The following is a 21,416-nucleotide window of genomic DNA, read 5'->3' as shown; positions in this document are numbered from 1 at the left end:
CCTGTATAACTTTGCATTCTTTTCGAGTAAGAAAGCCTTGTTCTTTTCAAGGCGTGAAAATAGATCACGTTCCGTGACACTAGCCGAGTGCCGCCATCTTGGTACCTCATCTCCGTTGCCATAGACATTTCATTCCCCTCACCCTTTGCGTACCACCCCCGCGGCAGTGCGCCCCGTCCAGGTGTTGCTACGTCCACGGTAAATGCAGACATGAGGAACAGGGGAGATCCAAAACAATCTACGCCGAATCTTCGAGAGCGACAGTACTTAATGAACAATATAATCCGAATATAATGTCTACGTATCGTCTGATTTCGTGGGTAAGAAAATCATAGATGAAATATTCAAGCTTGTCATTCGTCATCTGACAAGAATGTGCAATGTATGTGTGTACGCTAGGAATCACTGATGCCCTTTCCCATATGAATTTCAGGAATATGCAGAGCACATGTATGTATATGCAAAATGCATAAATATGTTGATATGCGCACAAATTCATGTGGGAAAGGCATCAGCGATTCCTAGTGTACATACATGTGCACGCTCGTGTGCATCGTTAGATTGGATCTACCGAATATACCAAATTTGCACCGCCAAACCCTCGGATCGGATGGCGTAGCCTTTAAATTTAATGCTCTGAGATAATTATAGAAGAATCATTCTCGATGAATACCCGAAATACCGAGGTACCCAGGTAGCCAGTGTGCCCAAACGATGTATGGAAATGAAAAGCCAGCAGCTGATCTAGCATCAGCTCTTTGCTAGGAATATAAATTCAATGTTTAAGTGGACGATACCTGAGGGATTACATCTCGCGAATCTACGGCCAACTTGAAAATACTTTGAAAAGTGACTAACATATGTGTATTGCAGGGTGCAAATTCCCACGGTCAATTGGGACAAGGTTTGTTATCCGAGCAATTCGTTCTACCTCAAGAAGTTGATCTATCCGGATGTACCCTGAGGCCAGAAGCCATAAGGAAGATTGCCGGTGGTGCCGGGCATACGTTGATCCTGGATGCAAACGGCCGTGTTTATTCCTGTGGATTGAACAACAAGGGACAAGCTGGAGGCACCGACGCCGAGCGGAGAAACGTTTTAACGTTGCAAAAGATATCTGCCCTCGAGCACGAAGTGGTGACTGATGTCTGCTGTGGATGGGACAGTTCCGCGGCGTTGACGAGAAACGGCGAGCTGTATGTATGGGGTTCCAATCGCTACAAGCAACTGGGTCTGGATCCTGATGTTTCTCCCTCGATGCCGCATCCCCAGAAAATTTCCATCGGCGAAAGAATAAAGAACGTTTCGATGGGTCTACGACACACCGCCATAGTGACGGAAAACTGCCAGCTCTATGTTTGTGGCTCGAATAACAGGGGGCAATTAGGTTTAATTAATCCAGAAACTATGGAGCCTTACAGTCTTCTTGGTAGATTCACCAGAGGTATTTAGTTGTTTTAGAAAATTGCTGTCCTGTAAAAGTTAGCGAGTTAAAGAATTCTAAAACGAATTCGTAAGAACGTCGAATTTACTCGAATGTATCTATTCAAAATCTTTTAACATATTTTTAACTTTTTTTTTTCGTATCTATTACTCTTACGCATTTATATACTTGTTTACTTTGTCGCGTGTAATTTAAATGGCTATTCTGTTAAAGATACACAAAAATGTGCTGTATGGTAAGAAAATGAAAATGTTTTTACTTAATTAAAACGCAGGTGAACAGTTGCAGACTGGACGATGCAGGGAAACGTGGAGAATGTTGCCTGCGGTCAGTACCATACTGTCGTCGTAACGAAACGGCGTATGTACAATGCGTACGTCTTTGGTGACAACAAGCACGGACAGTTGGGATTTTTTCCTAAGACATCGTCTGAAACACGAATATTGCAACCCATGTGCGTTCCACTCTCTGGCGTACAACACGATGCACCGATTCAAATTCATACAGGCTGGAGTCATGTAAATCTTTTGAGCAGTAAGTAAAATTAATTTACTTTATGTTTTTGCCACTACATATATCTATGTATTAAAACATTATATATATGTGATTTCAGACGGTATTGTTTTCTCGTGGGGAAGAAATGATTACGGCCAATTGGGCCGTTCTGCATCGAAATTACAAAATGGAATTTCTACAGAAGAGAAACTTGAATGTATTGATATCCCGAACATCGTTCAACTTTCAATTGGATCAGAGCATAATGTTGCCTTAACCGGTAAATTATTAAATGCGACAAATATTTTAACAGATGTGTAAACGCATTTACCAAAAAAGACAAAAGGCGCGTCAAGTATTTACAACTTGTGCCCAATTTTACAGATAATGGAGCAGTGTTGTGCTGGGGCTGGAACGAGCATGGAAATTGTGGTAACGGAAAGACTGAGAACGTTCTGCGGCCGGAGTCTCTTCCGATTTCATCTAATTCCATTGCTGTTCTCGTTGGTGCTGGCGCAGGACATTCATTCGCTGTGATAAAAGGCACTAGCTAGCTAGCTAACTTGTTAATTACAAATTTGTTATTTATTAAATTGTAATCGTGTACCAATGAAGTATTTTTATGAATATAAATGACGTTGCCTGTCAATTTCTTATTGCAGTACTATAGGACAAAGGTAGAACCAGGTAAAATCAATAATACAGAATTAAATTTCGTGTTTGCGTCCCAGACTTTTCGTGAATTAAACGCAATAATTTAATTGTAAGTTTTATTTCTCTAATATTAGAAGATTATGTACAGATGCACAAAAGTTACAGCGCTATGCTCAATCTAAATTTGTGAAGAAAATATAAAATGATTGTATTACAGCCGCGGGGCAGAGCGTAAGGACGCTTGCAACAAATAAATCGAATCAAACCTGAGTCACCCCCTCCGTAAATCGGTCGTAATCAACCCCCTTACGTAGTTAGTTCGAAGGGAGTATAGAAAATGCACGTAACTTCACCTGCGCCGGCTATGCGACCACTCGCACCACCTGCCAGTAGGCAACTGTCAGCGACAGCGTGCAGGAAAGAGAACGACTGAAATTGTTTCTTGCCTCGCTAGATGTTACCACAGCCGTGTAATTGCTAGTGCGAAACGCAGTTCGTCGAATATTGTTCTTAAAACGGGACATTTTTTGAGGGAACGAGAGATGCTTCGCGCGCGCTCTCAAAGTAGCTTGTAGTAAGTTAAGCAAAGTCGTAAGCGTACGATTTCATTTTTAATTTTGCACCGCACGTCTGACAGATCGGTGAAACCTTAGAAATAAATGAAACTAAGTATTTTTCGTTTCGTTAGCGAACAGGAGGCGAAGTTCGTACAGGATCGCATAACGGGCGTAGAGAAACACTTCGCCGAGCTGTGCACGATATTCGCGGCGTTCACCAGAAAAGCTGCCAGGTGCTTCCCTCCACTGTGACCGATAAGCCGTATCGATTATTTTTCCTTCGCGACACATTCTTATTCCCCGTTGACGACGACGTGCCCAGTTCCGTTCGCTGTTCACTAGCTCATCCCTTTTCAGATTACGTGATAAGAGCGACGAGTTGGCAAAAACAATACAAACTTATGCAGATTCGGAAATCATAAATCGATCGCTAAGCAACGGACTCGCAAATTTTTCCGCAACATTATCGGTCATCGGTGATTATAGGTAAAACTGGCTTTCTGTTTCACGCAATTAGACTTTCTTCGTAATATTTATAAAAAAAAAGACAGAATTTGAATTTATTTTTTATTGTCGCCCTCGTCATTCGCATCGAAATTAAAGAAAAATGTTTATCATTTTTCTATATCAAACAATTGTGGCTCTTTGTTCCTCACGAAATGCATAAGTATATTAGAAGTCTCTTCGAAGTTTCTCAGAAGTTAATATCTTTATATTGTCGTTCTTTTCAATTGCATTGTATATCTTATTTGAACATTATTTTAAGTCATATTTCCATTTTTTTTTTTTTTTAATTAATGATCTGCCTTACAGAGATGCAGAAGTACAAAGATTGGACGGCAAGATAATTGTACCTCTCTCGCAATACGCAACAATTTGCAAGCATGCCCGCGACGATGTAAAAACAACCTTTGCGGCACGCGACAGAGAACTCACGAGACGGAGACACCTGGACAGAGTTCGCGAAAGAAATCCCAGGAACCGCCAAATGATAGTATCCTTATGACTTGCTTTACTAACATCAATTAATTTTAGTTATCAATTAACCGATTCTATGCGTTTCGTAACAATGGCAAAAAAATTAATTAAATCACAATCAAGATCAATATAGATATTGGTAAAATCACTTCAAAGCGATATCATTAATTTGTCGTCTCAAGTATCTCGTCGTCTTTCGTTATAAACCTTTAATAAAAAAAAATATATCAGTCGCAAGCCGAATCGGAGCTGACGAAAGCGTCCATTGAGGTGTCCCGTGTAGTGAAAGGACTGGAGGATCAGATCGACTCGTTCGAACGACGAAAGCTGCACGATTTGAAGTCCATACTTTTAGATTTCGTCACCATCGAATTGAGCTTTCATACAAAGGCACTTGAGCTTTTGACCAAGGCATATCAAGATGTTGCAGCTATTGACGAAATTAAAGATATTGAGGTGAGAAGAGACCTAATTGCAATTTTCATTCACGTCGTGCCTTTGTGTTAAAAGGATTCTAAAGTCATTGTTTTTTACCGACACATTCGAATATAGTTTTTACGCTTGTAGACCTTTATTGGCTTCTATGCACGAAATAATACCAGGATAAAGAAATTAAAAATATCACTTTATAATTGCCGCAGTTACTTATGAACCGAGTTTTTCAAGCATGGAAATGTTCTGCTTATGTGGTCCGCAACTTATCCAAGTATTATTTTGTGCATAAAAGCCAATAAAAAGATTTACAAGCGTAAAAACTATACTCGAACGTGCTGGTGAAAAGGGATCCTCTTAAGGTGGTTCTTGCAGGACTTTGAAGTCACAAAAGCAACTATTATTACTAATGACAAATATGAATGATTTAGTATGTAAAAATCAGCGTACATTTAAATTAATTATTCCGTAAGGTTTTTTCTCATTGAACCGTCGGTATAAACTGAAAATATCAGAACGAAATCACAAATTTGACTAGAGTTGGAACCATACATTTCTTTCCCTATTATCAATATGTAAAATTGCCAAAGTTTGCGGACATATATCTCCGGAACCAAGCGGTAAAAAAATCCGAAATTTTTCATACACACTCTAGGAACGTTAATCTTTCATTTGATATCATATTTTTCGAGTTATCTCGGTTTGACCTAAATGCAAGAACCACCTTAAGTGGAAGGATTTTGAAATTTATAAAACACATTTACCTCATGATCGCATCGACGTTTATACAAATTTAGTCAACGTTGTTTATCCTTTGACGTGCAGGACTATCAAAGCACGAGAGGAGAGATGAACGGGGTAAACGTTGCTTCACATTGATATTTATTATTTACTGAGACGACATTTCGATATTAGCTTTATCATTAATATGCCAATATGTTTCTTGATCACTGTTTTAATTAAAGCATTATCCTGATATCCAGGAATTTCGAGAGACGATGCGAGTTTCCGATTCTGTCGCGAGACTAGACACGGTGGGCAGAACTTCATTCCGACAGGCTTACTCGTTAACGAACTTGGCCACTCGATTCGCATCCTCGCCCATGGCGTCGCAGAAATTGGCTAATCGAGGAACGGAATCAGCGGTGAGTGCAAAAGAATGAGACTATCCGTCGCTCCAGAGGTCCATTCTTGAATTTGGAATGTGGCAAATTTTAGGATTCCGTACGAACCGCGTTCACAAATTCTTCCGAGTCGGTTCAAGTTGAAGAATATCCAGACAGTACGGAGGAAACGGAATCGGAGTCGGTTCAAGAGAAACCTGTGAGAGCTAGGCAAAAATCTATGTAATCCCCATCACCCTTTTAATCTTGCCCTTCTGTCTTTTTAGAAAAGAGGGAGAAAACACGCTGGATACAAAGTAAAGAAGCGCTTCATTCTCAAACCCGTCCCTGCAATTCCCACGTGTCAGAAGTCTTTAATATCGTCTATAATATATCATCTACCTTATAGAATGAATCAGACAAAGTGAACATTCTTACAGAATGCTTATTTGTACTCTGTGTATCAGTTCGAGCGTCCACGTTGATGCGCAAGATTGTTTTGAACGAGATAAGAGAAAAAAAAACTCAGATAAAGATAGCGGGAAGGAATAACGTCATTTCGCATTCCACCGAAGTTGCCTAGTCGTTACGTCCACTTAGTTGCAATTGCCTCGGTTATCTGCAACGAGAATTCCTTGAAATAACGTCAGAATATATTTCTAAAAAAGTGTAAGTTTATTTTCTGCATTGTAACAAAAGGATGAATGTCGTCTCACTATTGGTATACATTTCTTCTTTTCCTGTGACAATAAGTGTGGCTATATTTTAGATAAGTCATTACAGATAGATCAGCGCACTGCGAAAAGGACGAGCTCACTTATCACCACCTTCGACTCCCGCTTGCGTCATTAGGTCCGCGATATTCTTTTCCAGGTCGTCTATTCTGTTGCCCATTTCATCTAGTATTTCTTATTAAGGATCTTGCAAGAATTACAACTTTGTAGCAATAATATTGATGTCACAAATAGAGGAAAGTCCTCTATTCCGAGACTCCTAATAGGAGATAGCGGGGCTGCTGTTAAATTAATAGGAATCGTCTGTTGATTCCATCGTGAATTTATTGCTCTTGGAGAGTAAATTGTTTAGTAGAACATTTGGGTGTTAGAAACCTGCTACCTCACATTAGAAACCTACCTCATGATACAGGGCTCTCCTCTATACATTAACTTGTGTAACGTGCAATTAAATAAAGCATAACATGCGTACACAGCTAGCGTGTATATTTAATCCGTTGACACTGCTCGTTTGAATACAAAAGTGTATACTAATGAAACGCTAGAACCTCTGAATTATTGAAACCAATAGAAGCATACGTTTCACACGAAGCTAAATGGTGGGCAAAAAGCAGCTGCTGGTCTTCGTTCATTTACCACCTGCGTGCAGAGGAAAGAAACGAGCTACTCGGCAATGATGCAACGGAAAAAAATCGACACACCAATACAGGCAGTTACACTAGAGGTCCCCAATTGTCTTTCGTCACGAGAGTCGTGTTAAAACTTTTACAGCGAGAGCTGGACAAGTTTCATTTTTAACGCTTGATCTACCATGTGTTCTTTGCAACTGCAGAAACATCCTATTTCGCGGCCAATAAATATATTTAAAACATTGGTACAAGTTGATCAATCGTACATTGATGACAAGTTTTTCAAGCGTACCGATTTGCTTATAAAACAAATAGAATATTTCTAATCACAAGGGACGCATTGCAGATCAGGCTTAAAAATCGTGTAAAAAAACAGAACGTGTCAAAATTCTTGTATGAAATTTCTTGACGGGCCGGACAGGCCTTCATTTCAGGGGTTGAGGATCCAGTCCGCTGATCGGTTGGGGACTTCTAGATCACACGACACTCCAGGGCAAAAGCGTATTAGCACAGATTTCTCTGCGCGCACGCACGCACACATACACAGCCGCATTTTTAGGTTATGCGCGAAAGAAAAGGATATTTCTTCCTATGATCTGGTCGGACATGGTCTGAAACTTGTCCTGCATGTTCTGCAGCAGCGTTTGCACCTGTAAAGGAGTCAGCGTAGCGTCAGACTCGCGACGGACCGCCGTCCCCGGATGAGACTCAATCTCTCAAGCTATCGCGCGTAGATACGCGGACTCACGTATTGCGTCAGCTCCTGCATGTTCTTCGGGTCGGCGCTATTGTCCATCCCGTAGCTGTCGACGTCCTCGCCCTTGTGATCCTGCTTGATGTCGGCCATCCTCGACGCTTCGACCGCAGCAGGGTGGAGAGGAACGAGAGTCAAGGCTCGGCCCGTCCGCTCCACCGCAATGGATCCTCCCGACGCGACGTGACGCGACGTCGCCGCGCCGCACCTGCCCGTCGCGTGCTCACGCTCTCGCGGTGACGATCGGTGCCGAGCACCGTCGATCGATCCAACAATCGCCGGTTCCCCCGACGTTGACGAGAGATTGAAGTCTCAAACGCGCACACGTGCCTCCCTTTTGTCCCGACTTTTTCGACCGGGAAAACTCTACTCGTCGCCAAAGTGCGCGGTGATTCTAAATTCTATAAACGCACGCTAAAGTCAATAAAAAGTGAAAATGACTCTACTTCGACGCAAAATTATTATATTTGGAATTAATTGCGTATATTTAAGTAGTTTAATAGTATATTTAATAGTATATATATTCAAGTAGTACTTGATAATAACGTGATGTATATGAAAAAGCGGAAGTAAAATTTTGTACGTACAATAGTGGCGAGCGTGGTACAGAGAAATTTGCGCTGCTTAGTAAATAAATGATCCGAGTTCGAAACCAGCCAGAACGCGCTGGTTTTTTCGGGCGCCGTTTTTCGAAAGAGAAGTGGCAACCACCGATAGTATCTCGCCACACATACAGAGTGAGTCACAACATTTGTGCCAGAGCTCCGTGAGAAGGTAGAACGGATCGAGATGAACAGAAAAGTTCTGAACCATTTGCAATTTTCGCAATAGTTAACGAGTAATTAATTATCGAATATCATTGTCTTTGTCAGATGATAGAGACAATGATATTTGATAATTAATTACTCGTTAACTATTGCGAAAATTGCAAATGGTTCAGAACTTTTTTGTTCATCTCGATCCGTTCTACCTTCTCACGAGCTCTGGCACAAATGTTGTGACTCACCCTGTATACCCCTTTAGCGGCTAACGAGAGGGGATTGCCGGTATATAGGCATACAAGTACACAAGAAAATGTATATTTATATAATTTATTTGCACGAGTATACACATTTACACAAGTACGCATATGTACGATATAAATAAATAGAAGGTATGGCCACCAGAACTGGTTCCGATGCTCTACTGGCCATGGTTCTCAATTGCCCGTAGACTTTGGAGGGTGAGCTGCCTAAAATTAAATTGTATATTTCCAATTGTATAATTCTGATAAGAACCCGCGAGTATAAATATCTTGGTGCCGTCCAGCACGGTTTTTGTTCCGGTCACCTTGTTTGCAATGACCTTCCGCCTTTGCCTCCACGAACTCCAAGACTCCACGAACAAGTCGCCCAGGCGCGGCAGTGCCAAGGCGTCCTCTTATATAGATGAACGCCTTTATAAAATCTGCTGCTCTTTGGAGATGTCCGGGGTCTCCGGACATTCTATCTTTCGATTCTATCTTTCGATAGAAGCGTTTGAGTTTCCAATTACCGTGGCAATTATCATGCTGAGATGTAAACATGTTTCCTTGAAATTTTTCACTGTCGTTGTGATTTATGGGTAGAGTTCCGAATAGGTGAACTCTCCGATTCTTTCGAAACTGCACTTTTTTTTGTATTTTTGCACGCTGATTACGAATATGACAATGAAAATTTGCGACTAGGTCATTTTCAAAGTCAAAACTCAAAAAAACTTCAAAAATTTTAATTTTTTAGACATTATTTCGATAAATATTGATGTAACAAAAATTGTTTCAAATATAAGTTGCAGTTCTTCTAAAAATACATTATTTATGTTCTATACATTTTTCGCGTGAAACTAATAGTTTCGATGTTACAGACTAAAAACGTCTATGGTTCCGAATACATATCTCGCGTCGCCTATTGCCTTGCGCAATTCTCGCGTTACGCTCTCACGCCAAACCCAGTGAGTAATGACTCGATCGATCTCTAAACAATGTCGAATCGACATCAATCAATGAGTCATTTTTCTCAGTGGGAATGAAGCGTATACTCGAGCTCATAGAGAGAATAAGGCTGATGGCAGAGAACAAATAACGAAACTTTGTGTTTACACACTCTCTCTCTCTCTCTCTCTCTCTCTCTCTCTCTCTCTCTCTTTCTCAATCGGAAATTTAAATTGTCAACCCGCGTGACAACATACAAGCAAGGCTTATTTCCTGCCGCTACATTGGTGAACTAGTGCGATAAATTAGAGTGAGACGAGTGTATTTCTCTCATTCCAGCCTACTGCACCAGTTGGCCGGCGCAGGAACGGAAAACAAACCTATTATTCGCGTATGTAAATATACAAGAAGACGCAATAGGATGGTTTGATAACGCGGCCGCGGTTGCGAAAGCGTGCCAGTGGAGCGACAACGTGCCGCGTCCGCCGCTCCGATTGGTCGGCTGCCGATCGCGAGTGTCTCCCCACTTCCGGCGCATGTGCGCAAGGCGACGTCAGCTGATTAGTGCCGACTGATGACAAACAACGCGGCGGGCCGAGAGCGCTTGCCCAGTTGGCTCGCCGCAGCTCGTCGGATTCGGAGAGGAAGAGGACGACGCGAGAGGGAGATCGAATTTGGTGGCCGAGGTGTTTGACTCCCTAAGGTACACGTGCTTCTAATTCTCGCCCACCGCTTCAGAGTCCATCGCAGCCCGCGACAAACAATGCGCCTGGTGGCTCTTCTGAGCGTAGCAATCGTTCTCTCGCTCTCCGCGCGATCGGCGGGATCCTGGCACGTGAAAACAAAACAAATATCGCCCGTTATTTTAGGTGAGTCACGTCGAGCGCGTGGTCGCTCGTTGAAAACGAGACCCTGGGTTCTTTCCCGCTGCGCTGCGGGAGTCCGAGATGCCTCGAAAGCGCCACGTATACGCCTTCGTACGATTCTCTTATCGTGGTGTCGTAGAACCCCGGAGATACCGACTTTATCATGAGCGTTGGCCGAGGAGCGCGTCTGCTCACAAAGGAAAATGATATTTCAGTTCCAGGTGATGGGGGCAGCCAGGTCGAGGCAAGGATCAACAAGTCGTCGGTGGTGCACTACATCTGCGAGAAACTATCCAACGATTACTTCAATCTATGGCTGAACATGGAGCTGCTCGTGCCGGTCGTGATAGACTGCTTTGTATGATCCGTTACACCATAGTGTAACCGTAGTATAACTAGCGGGTCCACTCCGTCATTTGTTTCGCTTTGCGTCGATCCCTTCTGCGCGCCCGACGTTGCTCCGGGCAGACCAGTGAGAGAAAAGCTGTGAGTGCATGCCGGAATACCACGTGATCGGGGGACCCCAGAGATCAAACGGAGCCGACAAAGAGAGTGGATCCACCAGTTATACTATGGTCGTGGCGTAGTTCCCTATTTCTGGCCTAACAATTTGAAGGTAAATTTCGAGTCTCGTTGCAGATCGATAATCTTAAATTGAATTACGACAATGTAACGAGAACTACCAGCAATCAACCTGGAGTGGACATAAGGATCCCAGGATGGGGCGATCCGTTTGTGGTCGAGTACATAGATCCCAGTAAAGCCTCGCCAGGCTCGTACTTCAAGGACATCGGGAATACGCTGGTGAACGATTTGGGATACGTCAGGAACTTGTCGCTACGCGGCGCGCCCTACGACTTCAGGAAAGGACCTAGTATGTAAAAGGAGTGTGGGCATTGAATGAATTACTTTGGGAACGGGCGTTGTGGCACGGGCATTTAGCAACGTATATTTTAGTCGATTATACTACAAATTTACCGAGATAAAGACCTTGAATTCCAGGCGAGAGCGAGGAGTTCTTCACCAAGCTGAAAGCCCTGGTCGAGGAAACGTACACAATGAATAATAACACGCCAGTGACGTTGCTGGCTCACAGCATGGGCGGACCTATGACCCTCATAATGTTACAACGTCAGAGTCAGAAGTGGAAGGATAAATATATCAATACCCTCATCACGCTTAGCGCCGTCTGGGCAGGATCTATCAAGGCTATCAAAGTGTTTGCTATTGGTAATGATTGGTAATGATATTCAAGATTGTACCTGCCTTCGAGTATCAATAACGCTGGTCAACATTTTTCGACCTTTTTTTTATGTTGCAAAAGGAATGGCAGGTCATTTCTATATTTTAAACTTGAATTTAACACAGGAGACGACTTGGGCGCGTATTTTCTTCGTGAAAGCGTACTAAGAGACGAACAGATAACGAGTCCAAGCCTGGGATGGCTGTTACCCTCGAAACTATTTTGGAAAGACACCGAGATCTTGGTGCAATCGGATCAGAAAAATTACACGTTGAACAATTTACAACAATATTTTATGTACGGCAGATTATTTGGATGGCTATTATTATACCTGCTGTATTTTGCAAATGGTTTCAGAAATATTTTTGTTTTACAGCGACATAGACGTTCCCAATGCTTGGGAATTCAGGAAGGACAACGAGAAGTACCAGTCGGATTTTACAGCGCCAGGTGTTGAAGTACATTGTTTATACGGCAGCAAAGTGAACACTGTAGAAAAGTTTGTATACGTTATCTTGTTATATAAAGAGTTGCTATTTTTAAATTATTTCACAACGAGAAGCCGCGTTTGTAATTCGCATTTATCTTTGTGCAGATTGTATTATAAGCCCGGTACAACTATAAATGGTTATCCTCAGTTAATATTTGGGGATGGCGACGGGACGGTGAACATAAGGAGCTTGGAAGCGTGCACACATTGGCAGACATCACAGAAACAAAAAATTTATAATCAAGGTTTCCCCGGAGTAGATCACACGAATATCTTGAAGAATTCTGACGTTTTAACATATGTCAAGACAATTTTAAAAGTATAACATGATTTTTATTAGTAAGAAGATGCAAAAGGATATGACAGATTAACGTAATTAAATTCTGTTAATACTTTTGCTTGATAATCTTAACTTTTATATAAATTGATATTCAAAATACAATATTGTTACACTCGCATTGTGACAGTCCCTAGGTTCGAACAGAATCGAATTGCTAATTGGTTGTTTGTGTACGGACGTCTTCGTGATTTTGCGTTGAATTGTACCAGTTCCGTTTTGCAAGATTTGTAATTTCGCTGCTGATAAACGTGCTTGTTCCTTCGAACTGAGAGTTTTCGCTTCTCTACACGAACGGGAGTGTGCGGGCGCGATCATGCATAAGCGAGTGAGTCTCGGGCGCAACAATGTAAAATGATAACAAAATTGAAATGAGGTTTTCTTATCTTAACGAAGTAATTTCGTTTATATTTTCAACAATTTATTAAAAAGTACGACACTGTAATTGAAAATATATTTTTATTAACTACATTACTCATTAAAATATATCGTTACACAACATACCAGCAAATATCAATTGGGAATACTATAAAGTGGTGCAGTTACAAAAAAACATCTTCTAAATGTCGATACTTCCACTTCATTAACTGGCTATGCTTCTCACATTCTATAAATATAATACATCATCTCCTCCTTATGCATATATATTTTTATATTCAGTATACAGGATGTAAACTAATTTTCGCCCACTATTTGTACAGTTATATTCCTCATGAAAAACTGAGTCGGAAAGTTCCAAGCCATTTTTTCGAATCGTGTTTCATAAAGTGGTTCTTAAATATTGGTCAATCAGTATCGCTTTTTAAACAGACGCACGACGGACCACCACTAAGTTGCGCGGCTTGCGAACGTGCGCTCGTTTAAGGCCCGGTTGCACCAACGTCACGTAATTTTAACCGTAGCTTAATTCACTCTTCGTCGCTTTCTAACTGTTTCCCTTAGAAAGAGACAAAGAGTGAAATAAGCTAAAGTTAAATCTAAGCGACGTTGGTGCAACCAGGCCTTAAAGTGATGCTACTTAGCTAATTCTTAATTAATAACAACTACTTTACAAAGCATAATTAGAGACTTTTCGACTTAGTTGTTCATGAGAAATATTACTGTATAAATACTGTATAGTGAGCGCGAATTAGTTTACATCCTGTATATTATCAATTTTCACATTATATGATCTCGTATGAAACAAAGAGTGATCGAGTTAACATGACTAGTGGTATATAGTAATATCTTATATATACATATATATATGAAGTATTTCTATATTGTACAGTAACGTATTTTTTTAGTGGCTGATACAGCACAATTAGAATAACAAATGAAATCAGAATTTCATAGTCTACTAGTCACAAACCCACTGTATTATAAATATATACCAACGTTATATTTGCATTGATTTATAATTGCAATGAACACTTACGATAATATAGAATATTTAAAACTGAAGAAAATGTTTGATGTAGAAAACGTTGTCTTAGGAAATATCACGACAAACGTGTCAAGTTTCTAAGATGTGTATGCAACATTTTTCTTGGTAATATCCGGCTGTAACTTGTACCATTTTTGGCATAAATGAATCCGTAAATGTATGGACTTATAATAAGCATTTATCAGAGTACAATGAAAGTTTCTACAAAATAACATGTACAAAATTGTGAAAAATAAATACGTAAAGTATGTGAGCATTGATACCAATATTCTTTTAATATCTAATGCCATTATTCTTAATGAACTAGATAATACGTAATTAAATATACGATTCTAAGATAAAACGGTGTATAAACTATTAAGAAAACAAATTCATAATTAAAGATGCTAAATGAATACTATTAAAAAATAAAATATTAATCGTAATGATTAACTACTATAATTTATTTTTCAAATCTATTGTAATACGAATAGATAAAATTGTTTCTAATCACAGATTTTAACAACGTAGTTATAATAAATATACATATGCACGAAACTTCTCTATACGTTTTATTAGATATTCCATTTAGGTCCAAACTCTTAGCAATTCTGAATATTTAAAATTGCCGTTTTCCTATAAATTTGCATATATTAATTTGTGATTCTTTTTCAACATATATTAAAAATTCAGGTTAGCCTCCAGAACACAGCATAAAGGCAGCGTAGGAATGCACAAGATTCTGACTCATGTTGTCCTAGAACAGATTTGCTCAAATATCGATAACCAAACCTTTCAATTCTTAGCAACACATACTGCTTGCCCCTTCATTTCTTTGGTACTTGCTTTTATACAATCTTACAACTTTTACATCTTTATTCCAGATTTCAGCGATATATCAAAGAAGTGATTTTGACTGTTTTAGAAAGTACATAAAAATTCTAACTTTTTACAACAAATAATATCTCTTCTAATGTCAGTTAAGCCCTGTCGAGGATCGTATGAAAGCATATATTCCCAAAGCTAAAATAGTCACAACGGTAATGGTCTTATAACTCCTGATGCGATAGGATATTCTCGGCGTTGCCTGAACAATTTTTAACTTTCGTTGTCTTTCTCTCTCCTGACGGCTCGCTTCCGCCTTTGCCTTCCATTCTTGCTCTTTGATTTTTCTTTTATGGTCATAATCCTTGACATCATTAGTAATAGATTCAGGAGGATATTGTCGATATAAATTCTTTGCTTCTACCAAAAGCGTTTCAAACGGCAAGTCGTCAGGTAACTGAAAACGTAAACTCACATTAAACAATTCTATTATCTTCTCTTTTCTTTTTGTCAGATTTTCCTTGGTCGTGTACTCACCGTACATAATACTTTGTGCGTGTGTCCCATGTCAGGTGTGGTATTGAAAATTTCGGTAGCCCTATGTGCAACAATTACGGTGCTTAAATAGAGAGGCATGAGCGGAGGACTACCCAGGAAAAAATCAAACAATCTATGTAACAACTTTCGGTTTTCTGCGTACTTATGCGCATACCACGTTGTGTATTCAGCCAGAGCAAAGTGTGGAAACAGTTCTACACTGAGGGAGAATTCTGCTATTAGTAAGGAGATTATTAGTATCGGCGAACAATAAAATAAGAATGCAATCGAAAGGAAAAAAGAAAGAGAATCTCGGGACAACTCATGTATGGAATATCATTAATTTCATACGCCTAATAGAAATGCGTGTATTTAGAATGAATAATTAAATCTAAAATATCACGATTCAATGCCTGACGACTAACTTTTCCAAGTGTTCGAGAAGCGTAGGGTGCACTCTCTCCAGCAGTGCAAATATATAGAACAGCTCTTGATTCACTTTCTCCATGGTTTTCTCCATAAACCGTTCCAAGAACTGCAGCGAGATCCTCTCGAGCACGTATACGCCTGCTTGGAGCCCCACGACGAGCAACACCGTTGCCGCCACGTCGTTATAGCCCTGGTAGTAACTAAGTACGCATTATGTTAAATATGTGTTACAAACGTATCGTAAACGCGGCGAGCGTTATTCACGCTTGAAAGTACTAACTTTAATTGGGAATGTCTATGAAGTACCCAGCACATAAGCTGAGTTAGCTGCTCCTGGAAACATTCCGTCTCCTGTTCCGTCGCGCTTTGCGAGATGTGACTGCCGCTGCGCGCCACGTCCTTCTGTATTTGCTGGTAAATCTCATTCGGTATATACTTGTGCACAGTTTCCAGTCCGTCGACAGGCGTCGGCTCCGATCGTGACAGTCGCAAGAGTTTTGGCCACAGTACCCTTCGTACATCATCTACAGATCATCCTCATGATTTCAAGAGACTTAGTCACAGGGAACAGGATTATTCTCAAAAAGGAACCAATTTGCCGACACTAGCGAGACGGCTCCGAGGGCCCGAAAAAGATCACGTCGACGACGTCGACGTGGGGGGGGGGAGCCAGAAAACTATGAATTTCTTTCTCTCTCTCTCTCTCTCTCTCTCTCTCTCTCTCTCTTTCTCGACGAGAGGTCTCAAAGGACGAAGTTACCGCGAGGTTCCTTGTTGATCATAATGTACCGTCGCCTGGGCAAAGTACCATTAACAAAGCCCTCGCTGCTGCAGCCGAGCAGTCTTAGCTCTCCTAACGTGAGATCCGGATTGGCGATGCTGCCGCGGATGACGCTCAGCTTCATCTTCTCGCGGGCGCTCGCGGGGGCGTCCGTCGCCCCGCCGCGGTCGTCCTCGCGTGCCAGCACGCCGTTCCGCTGTCGCTTGCCCGCCGCGGCGTCCACGTCGGCGCCGACGTGGTCCGGTATCCGCGGCGCGACGCCGTCGTACCACGCTTTCGTGAGGTCGGGCAGTGCCACGAGGGGCACGCGATCGCTCGTCGCGTCCGCGCCGAGGCTCGCCGACTGCTCGGGCACGTTCCTCCTGCGTACCCTGTTGTGGTTATGATTCTCGGTCGGCGTCGACGGGCCAGTCGCGGGCACCTCCTCGTTCTCGGCTTCCATTGCTTCGCGAGATCGAGACGGGGTATATTATCTTTTACGCCAGACGCACCGGCGCGCGTGTCATAACACTTAATAATTTAGTCGGAACCCGTGCGAACTCGTCGCGCTAACGCACCGCCGTTGGACCCGTCAGGAATGACAGCAAAATCGAGCAAATAGGCGCACAGGATTCGTTCCCGACTGCACTAGTTCAGTTCAGAGTCCATCTCTCTCCCTCCACGCCGCTTCTCCGCGGACGGAGAAGGATCGACTCTGAACTAGTGTCACACTCTGGTGCAACCAGAAAGAAACCTGAGAGCGGCCTATCTGAAACACGGATTGGATTCGCAAATCTCGAAAACTGACAAAGTATCAGGAGAACATGATCAGCAAAGAGGTGGCACTATCAAAAATTCCAAGAATTGGATTTCCGAGAATTTCCAAATTCAAATCACGAAAATCGAGAATCGAGAAAACTAGCAAAGTATCAGGAGAACATGATCAGCAAAGAGGTGGCACTATCTAAAATTCCAAGAATTGGATTTCCGAGAATTTCATTCTTCAAAACGCCAAAATCGAAAATCGCAAAACTGGCAAAGTATCAGGAGAACATGATCAGCAAAGAGGTGGCACTATCTAAAATTCCAAGAATTGGATTTCCGAGAATTTCCAACTTTAAATCGCGAAAATCGAAAATCGAGAAAACTGGCAAAGTATTAGGAGATGATCAGCAAAGAGGTGGCACTATCTAAAATTGCAAGAATTAAATTTCCGAGAATTTCAAACTTTAAATTCTTTATTAGGCCTGTTACACAATACGTCGTATGTCGCTGTCGGATGTCGCGACGTGGTCGATGGTCCAATAAGAAAATTCCTAGGAATTTTCTTATTGGACCATCGACCACGTCCCGACATCCGACAGCGACATACGACGTATTGTGTAACAGGTCTTAGAGTCGGTAAATTAGTTTTCTAACGTACCTACGGCCGAGCAAGGTTGGACGTATAAGTTTTCCGGTGGCAGAGCCCGCCACGCAATCGATACTGGCGAGGAGTGACGGCTGATGACGGGGGACACGTCACCACGGGTCTCTCCACACCGACGCTTTCTACGCATGCGCGCACTGCGCACGCATTTGTTTCTTTTCCAAACGCCTACGTCAGTCGAGTAAGTTGGAGCGAGTGTTCGATCCTCGTGGCTGAGAGAAACCTGGTCGTCTAGCCTCGTTGCTGTTGTCAAAAGAATGTCAGGGAAGTCTAAGGCGTTCACTAAGGAGGAGGAGCTGCTGCTGCAGGACTTCTCCAGGAACGTATCGACGAAATCGTCGGCGTTGTTCTACGGCAATGCCTTCATCGTTTCGGCAATACCAATCTGTGAGTTATACTGTCATATTCAGCATACTTTTATACATTGTGCTCGGTAAGCACAGTGTTAGCAGTATGCTACTAGGTCGGCAGCAAATTTGACGAGAATCCCATGGCGAAACTATAACCATATGTATCCGCATCAACCCATACAGCACTCGTGTCTGAAAGACATCTTTAAGACCCCTTGCAGTCATCTTTTAGATATGTATGTCTAAAAGACGACTTCGAGACGTCTTAAAGATGCCTTTTAGACACGCGTGCTGTATGAGAAGCTTGCGTTCCATCGACAGAGCCTGGTAACACAACGGCAGAACAGATTGGTGGCAGAAACCAAACTGCAGGATCTACTTGCCTTCTGCCGCCAATCGGTGGCTCAGTCATGAATCCTTTTCTCCAGCGTGAACTTGTGAAAAGTGAACAAGTTCATTGATAAATGTTAAACTCGTCGGTAAAGTTTTCTCACTTCTCACGAGTTCACGCCAGAGAGGAAGATTCACGATCGAGCCCCGGTTCGAAGGTTTTGCTTGGCTGCTACTGTCAATCTGCTAGCACGCTGACAGGCTTTGTTAGATCTGCGGTAACAGTTCGACAACTTCGTCAGGTAGAACAGAGTCTGTGTCTGTTCTCTTGTTGCCTTCCTGCCGATTCTGCTGTCAACTTTATAGCAGACTCTGATCAGGATCTACATTTGTGACGTTCGAATGACTTGACGAACGCAGGAATCAAAATATATGAAAATGCATGAGGTGTGTTCGCACAACTGCTATTAGCTCTGAAAGTATCCCCGTTGCTCATTACATGTTGAAGACGGAAGACGCTTTTCGTGGCTAATAGCGCGCTCCGCGAACGCACCTGTGGTCTGTGTAGAGATCTCGTTTTTGTATGTACAGAGGAAAGTCGCTTATTATGATAGAAGCTCCTAATATGAGGCAGTAGGGTCTCAAAACATATAATTTAACAATCCAGCGCATCCATTTATTCACATCCGATATTTATTGCAAAGTCAATTGTATGAAATTCCCTCACTGTTTTTTTTTCACTAACTAATATCGTGTTCTTTGCAGGGTTGTTTTGGAGAATACACTTGATCGATCTATACTCCAATCTGATCTCTTTCGTACTGGTTACATTGGCAAGCACATACGCCCTTGCCTTGGCGTACAAAAATACAAAATTTATCCTCAAACACAAGGTACGTTGTACTTGTAACTAGGATAATTTCCACCTTGTCAAGAAGATTCAACATTGTAATGTAGAAGGTATTGTAAGATGAAAAGATTTTAAGTAAATTTGAATATAGCCCTCTTGATAAAAAGTTGGGGGCCTCTAATCTAGTATATCAATATTTTTCTGCTAAATCATGACAGAGGTATTCATAAAAATTAATTAATCACTTTTTTGTACAATTCGCAAGATAATAAAGGAATTAATTTCTTTATTTTTATTCCAAACTTGTCGAAATTTTGCTGGATATCATCGCGATGAACGTACTTCATTAAATTTTTTTGTCTACACGTATGTTACAGATTGCCGTAAAGAGGGAAGATGCAGTAACTAAGGAAATAAGCCGCAAACTTGCAGAAGATAAGAAAATGAGCAAGAAAGAAAAGGACGAAAGGTAATACTCGATTACACATTGAATGTACTTGTCTTTTAAGTAATCGTATCGACGCTATTGATTATAAAAGTATGTACTGTACCTTCTGCGAAATATTAATTTGCTCTGTTATTGAATTTCTAGGATTTTGTGGAAGAAGAATGAAGTGGCTGATTATGAAGCGACAACATTCTCAATTTTCTACAATAACGCCCTTTTCCTAGCATTTGTCATCGTATCTTCGTTTTACGTTCTAAAAACATTCACGCCTGCAGTGAACTATATACTCTCCGTAGGCGCTACCAGTGCATTCCTAGCATTGTTCTCAACGGGATCTCAATAATATATGCTATGAACCCATGTATGCTGTTAACTAATTTCATAAGACCTCCATCTGTTTGATTTATCTTTTGATATGAAACGATATCGTAGGTAATAAACGCATGTCTATTTATAATAAAGTTATTTGCTACGAATTATTTGCTATCCCCAGATAAGTTTGCTAAACATTTATGAACTGTAAACGATTTAAAAATTACTTCGTTAAGTAGTGACTTAACGAAATAAATATGTATAGTGATACATATTTATAGAGTACATTATAAATTATGCTTATAGGTTGATGAATCATTAATCACTAACGGTAATTAACAATCGCTATATAAACCATGACCATTGCTATTATGCAGTTGCATTAGTAAAAAAAACTAAGTGTTGCACCTGCATGTTTCTCTTTTTAGGAAAAAGGAAAGAATTTAGATTATTCAAACGTTTCTGCGCGCAAATTTTAGACAACTTGATTGGTCAACTTCTTGTTTAAAAATTATTATATAATACATTATATACATATGTATAATATATTGTATACTTATATGTGTATATACATTGTATAATAGCACAAATCTATATGTATCTAAATCTATAATTGTGCTATTATATTAAACTTTGTATAATATAATCGAAGCACGTCGGTGAAAAGTTTTAATTTTATTTTATTATGTAATTTATATGTGCGTACTCTATGCAATCAAGCTAAAAACTTGGATAGAACCAGAAATATTTATTGAATTATAACAATTATTAATAGACACATTTTTATGTTTATACCCATATAAGTATGTACCATCAGAGACGAGCAAAAAATGCCTGGATTTCTATACATGCTTCGATTCTTGTATATCGAAGTGTCTAGTCATTCCTACCTCTTTACATTTATAGATTCACTATTTTTCTTATGCAAATATTTCTTTCATTTACTTGTTTAGAATAGTATTTATGAGAATCAATCTTAAAGGCCTTGGACTTTATGAATAGCTAACAATAAGATATACAGATACTAATTGAAGACATTGCTGCAAGAACGAGGTAAGTCCACTTTTTGGCGAAAAT

The 21,416-nt window shown here is 40.9% G+C and overlaps 7 protein-coding genes across 12 annotated transcripts; 4 read left to right on the top strand and 3 right to left on the bottom strand.

Moving 5' to 3' along the window:
* The first annotated feature begins 136 nt into the window (after positions 1-136).
* On the top strand, positions 137-2,863 carry LOC105565901 (secretion-regulating guanine nucleotide exchange factor). 2 transcript variants are annotated; one of them, XM_012019461.1, is made up of 6 exons: positions 137-320; positions 434-686; positions 874-1,444; positions 1,727-1,978; positions 2,058-2,219; positions 2,324-2,863. In XM_012019461.1, exons 2-6 carry the CDS (start codon positions 666-668, stop codon positions 2,491-2,493), a joined length of 1,176 nt encoding a protein of 391 aa, XP_011874851.1. In that variant the 5' UTR covers positions 137-320; positions 434-665; the 3' UTR covers positions 2,494-2,863. The 2 variants fall into 2 exon arrangements, with proteins under 2 accessions (XP_011874851.1, XP_011874850.1); XM_012019460.1 differs by lacking the exon at positions 434-686 and having other exon boundaries at positions 139-320.
* Positions 2,864-2,958: 95 nt separating this feature from the next.
* Positions 2,959-5,925, top strand: LOC105565903 (protein FAM92A1). 2 transcript variants are annotated; one of them, XM_012019462.1, is made up of 8 exons: positions 2,959-3,167; positions 3,282-3,383; positions 3,508-3,636; positions 3,964-4,144; positions 4,360-4,584; positions 5,386-5,418; positions 5,544-5,705; positions 5,779-5,925. In XM_012019462.1, the coding sequence occupies exons 1-8, from the start codon at positions 3,136-3,138 to the stop codon at positions 5,908-5,910; spliced, it is 996 nt and encodes a 331-aa protein (XP_011874852.1). In that variant the 5' UTR covers positions 2,959-3,135; the 3' UTR covers positions 5,911-5,925. The 2 variants fall into 2 exon arrangements, with proteins under 2 accessions (XP_011874852.1, XP_011874853.1); XM_012019463.1 differs by lacking the exon at positions 5,386-5,418.
* Positions 5,926-6,015: 90 nt separating this feature from the next.
* Positions 6,016-8,131, bottom strand: LOC105565904 (heat shock factor-binding protein 1). Of its 3 annotated transcripts, none has more exons than XR_001009236.1 (4): positions 7,775-8,131; positions 7,610-7,676; positions 6,380-6,565; positions 6,016-6,297 (listed from the first exon to the last, which is right to left on the bottom strand). XR_001009236.1 is itself a non-coding variant. In XM_012019465.1 (3 exons), the coding sequence occupies exons 1-3, from the start codon at positions 7,871-7,873 to the stop codon at positions 6,477-6,479; spliced, it is 255 nt and encodes an 84-aa protein (XP_011874855.1). In that variant the 5' UTR covers positions 7,874-8,131; the 3' UTR covers positions 6,318-6,476. The 3 variants fall into 3 exon arrangements, 1 of the variants encoding a protein (XP_011874855.1); XR_001009235.1 differs by having other exon boundaries at positions 6,016-6,282; XM_012019465.1 differs by lacking the exon at positions 6,016-6,297 and having other exon boundaries at positions 6,318-6,565.
* Positions 8,132-8,728: 597 nt separating this feature from the next.
* On the bottom strand, positions 8,729-9,473 carry LOC105565900. Its single transcript, XM_012019459.1, has 2 exons — positions 9,110-9,473; positions 8,729-9,011 (listed from the first exon to the last, which is right to left on the bottom strand). Exons 1-2 carry the CDS (start codon positions 9,342-9,344, stop codon positions 8,872-8,874), a joined length of 375 nt encoding a protein of 124 aa, XP_011874849.1. The 5' UTR covers positions 9,345-9,473; the 3' UTR covers positions 8,729-8,871.
* A 719-nt stretch (positions 9,474-10,192) lies between these two features.
* Positions 10,193-13,109, top strand: LOC105565899 (group XV phospholipase A2-like). 2 transcript variants are annotated; one of them, XM_012019457.1, is made up of 7 exons: positions 10,193-10,597; positions 10,810-10,952; positions 11,234-11,468; positions 11,597-11,824; positions 11,963-12,134; positions 12,214-12,336; positions 12,433-13,109. In XM_012019457.1, exons 1-7 carry the CDS (start codon positions 10,492-10,494, stop codon positions 12,650-12,652), a joined length of 1,227 nt encoding a protein of 408 aa, XP_011874847.1. In that variant the 5' UTR covers positions 10,193-10,491; the 3' UTR covers positions 12,653-13,109. The 2 variants fall into 2 exon arrangements, with proteins under 2 accessions (XP_011874847.1, XP_011874848.1); XM_012019458.1 differs by having other exon boundaries at positions 10,201-10,431.
* Positions 13,110-14,736: 1,627 nt separating this feature from the next.
* LOC105565898 (TBC1 domain family member 20) lies at positions 14,737-17,483 on the bottom strand. Its single transcript, XM_012019456.1, has 5 exons — positions 16,669-17,483; positions 16,141-16,384; positions 15,857-16,060; positions 15,432-15,651; positions 14,737-15,351 (listed from the first exon to the last, which is right to left on the bottom strand). Exons 1-5 carry the CDS (start codon positions 17,081-17,083, stop codon positions 15,046-15,048), a joined length of 1,389 nt encoding a protein of 462 aa, XP_011874846.1. The 5' UTR covers positions 17,084-17,483; the 3' UTR covers positions 14,737-15,045.
* Positions 17,484-18,205: 722 nt separating this feature from the next.
* On the top strand, positions 18,206-20,488 carry LOC105565897 (translocon-associated protein subunit gamma). The gene is made up of 4 exons (XM_012019455.1): positions 18,206-18,436; positions 19,495-19,622; positions 19,957-20,048; positions 20,172-20,488. Exons 1-4 carry the CDS (start codon positions 18,307-18,309, stop codon positions 20,368-20,370), a joined length of 549 nt encoding a protein of 182 aa, XP_011874845.1. The 5' UTR covers positions 18,206-18,306; the 3' UTR covers positions 20,371-20,488.
* The last annotated feature ends 928 nt before the right edge of the window (positions 20,489-21,416 follow it).

Source organism: Vollenhovia emeryi, unplaced genomic scaffold, assembly GCF_000949405.1.
Source record: "Vollenhovia emeryi isolate VEMERY1.0 unplaced genomic scaffold, V.emery_V1.0 DF939148.1, whole genome shotgun sequence".
Classification (NCBI taxonomy): Eukaryota; Metazoa; Arthropoda; class Insecta; order Hymenoptera; family Formicidae; genus Vollenhovia; species Vollenhovia emeryi.
This window is presented reverse-complemented; position numbering and strand designations above follow the sequence as displayed.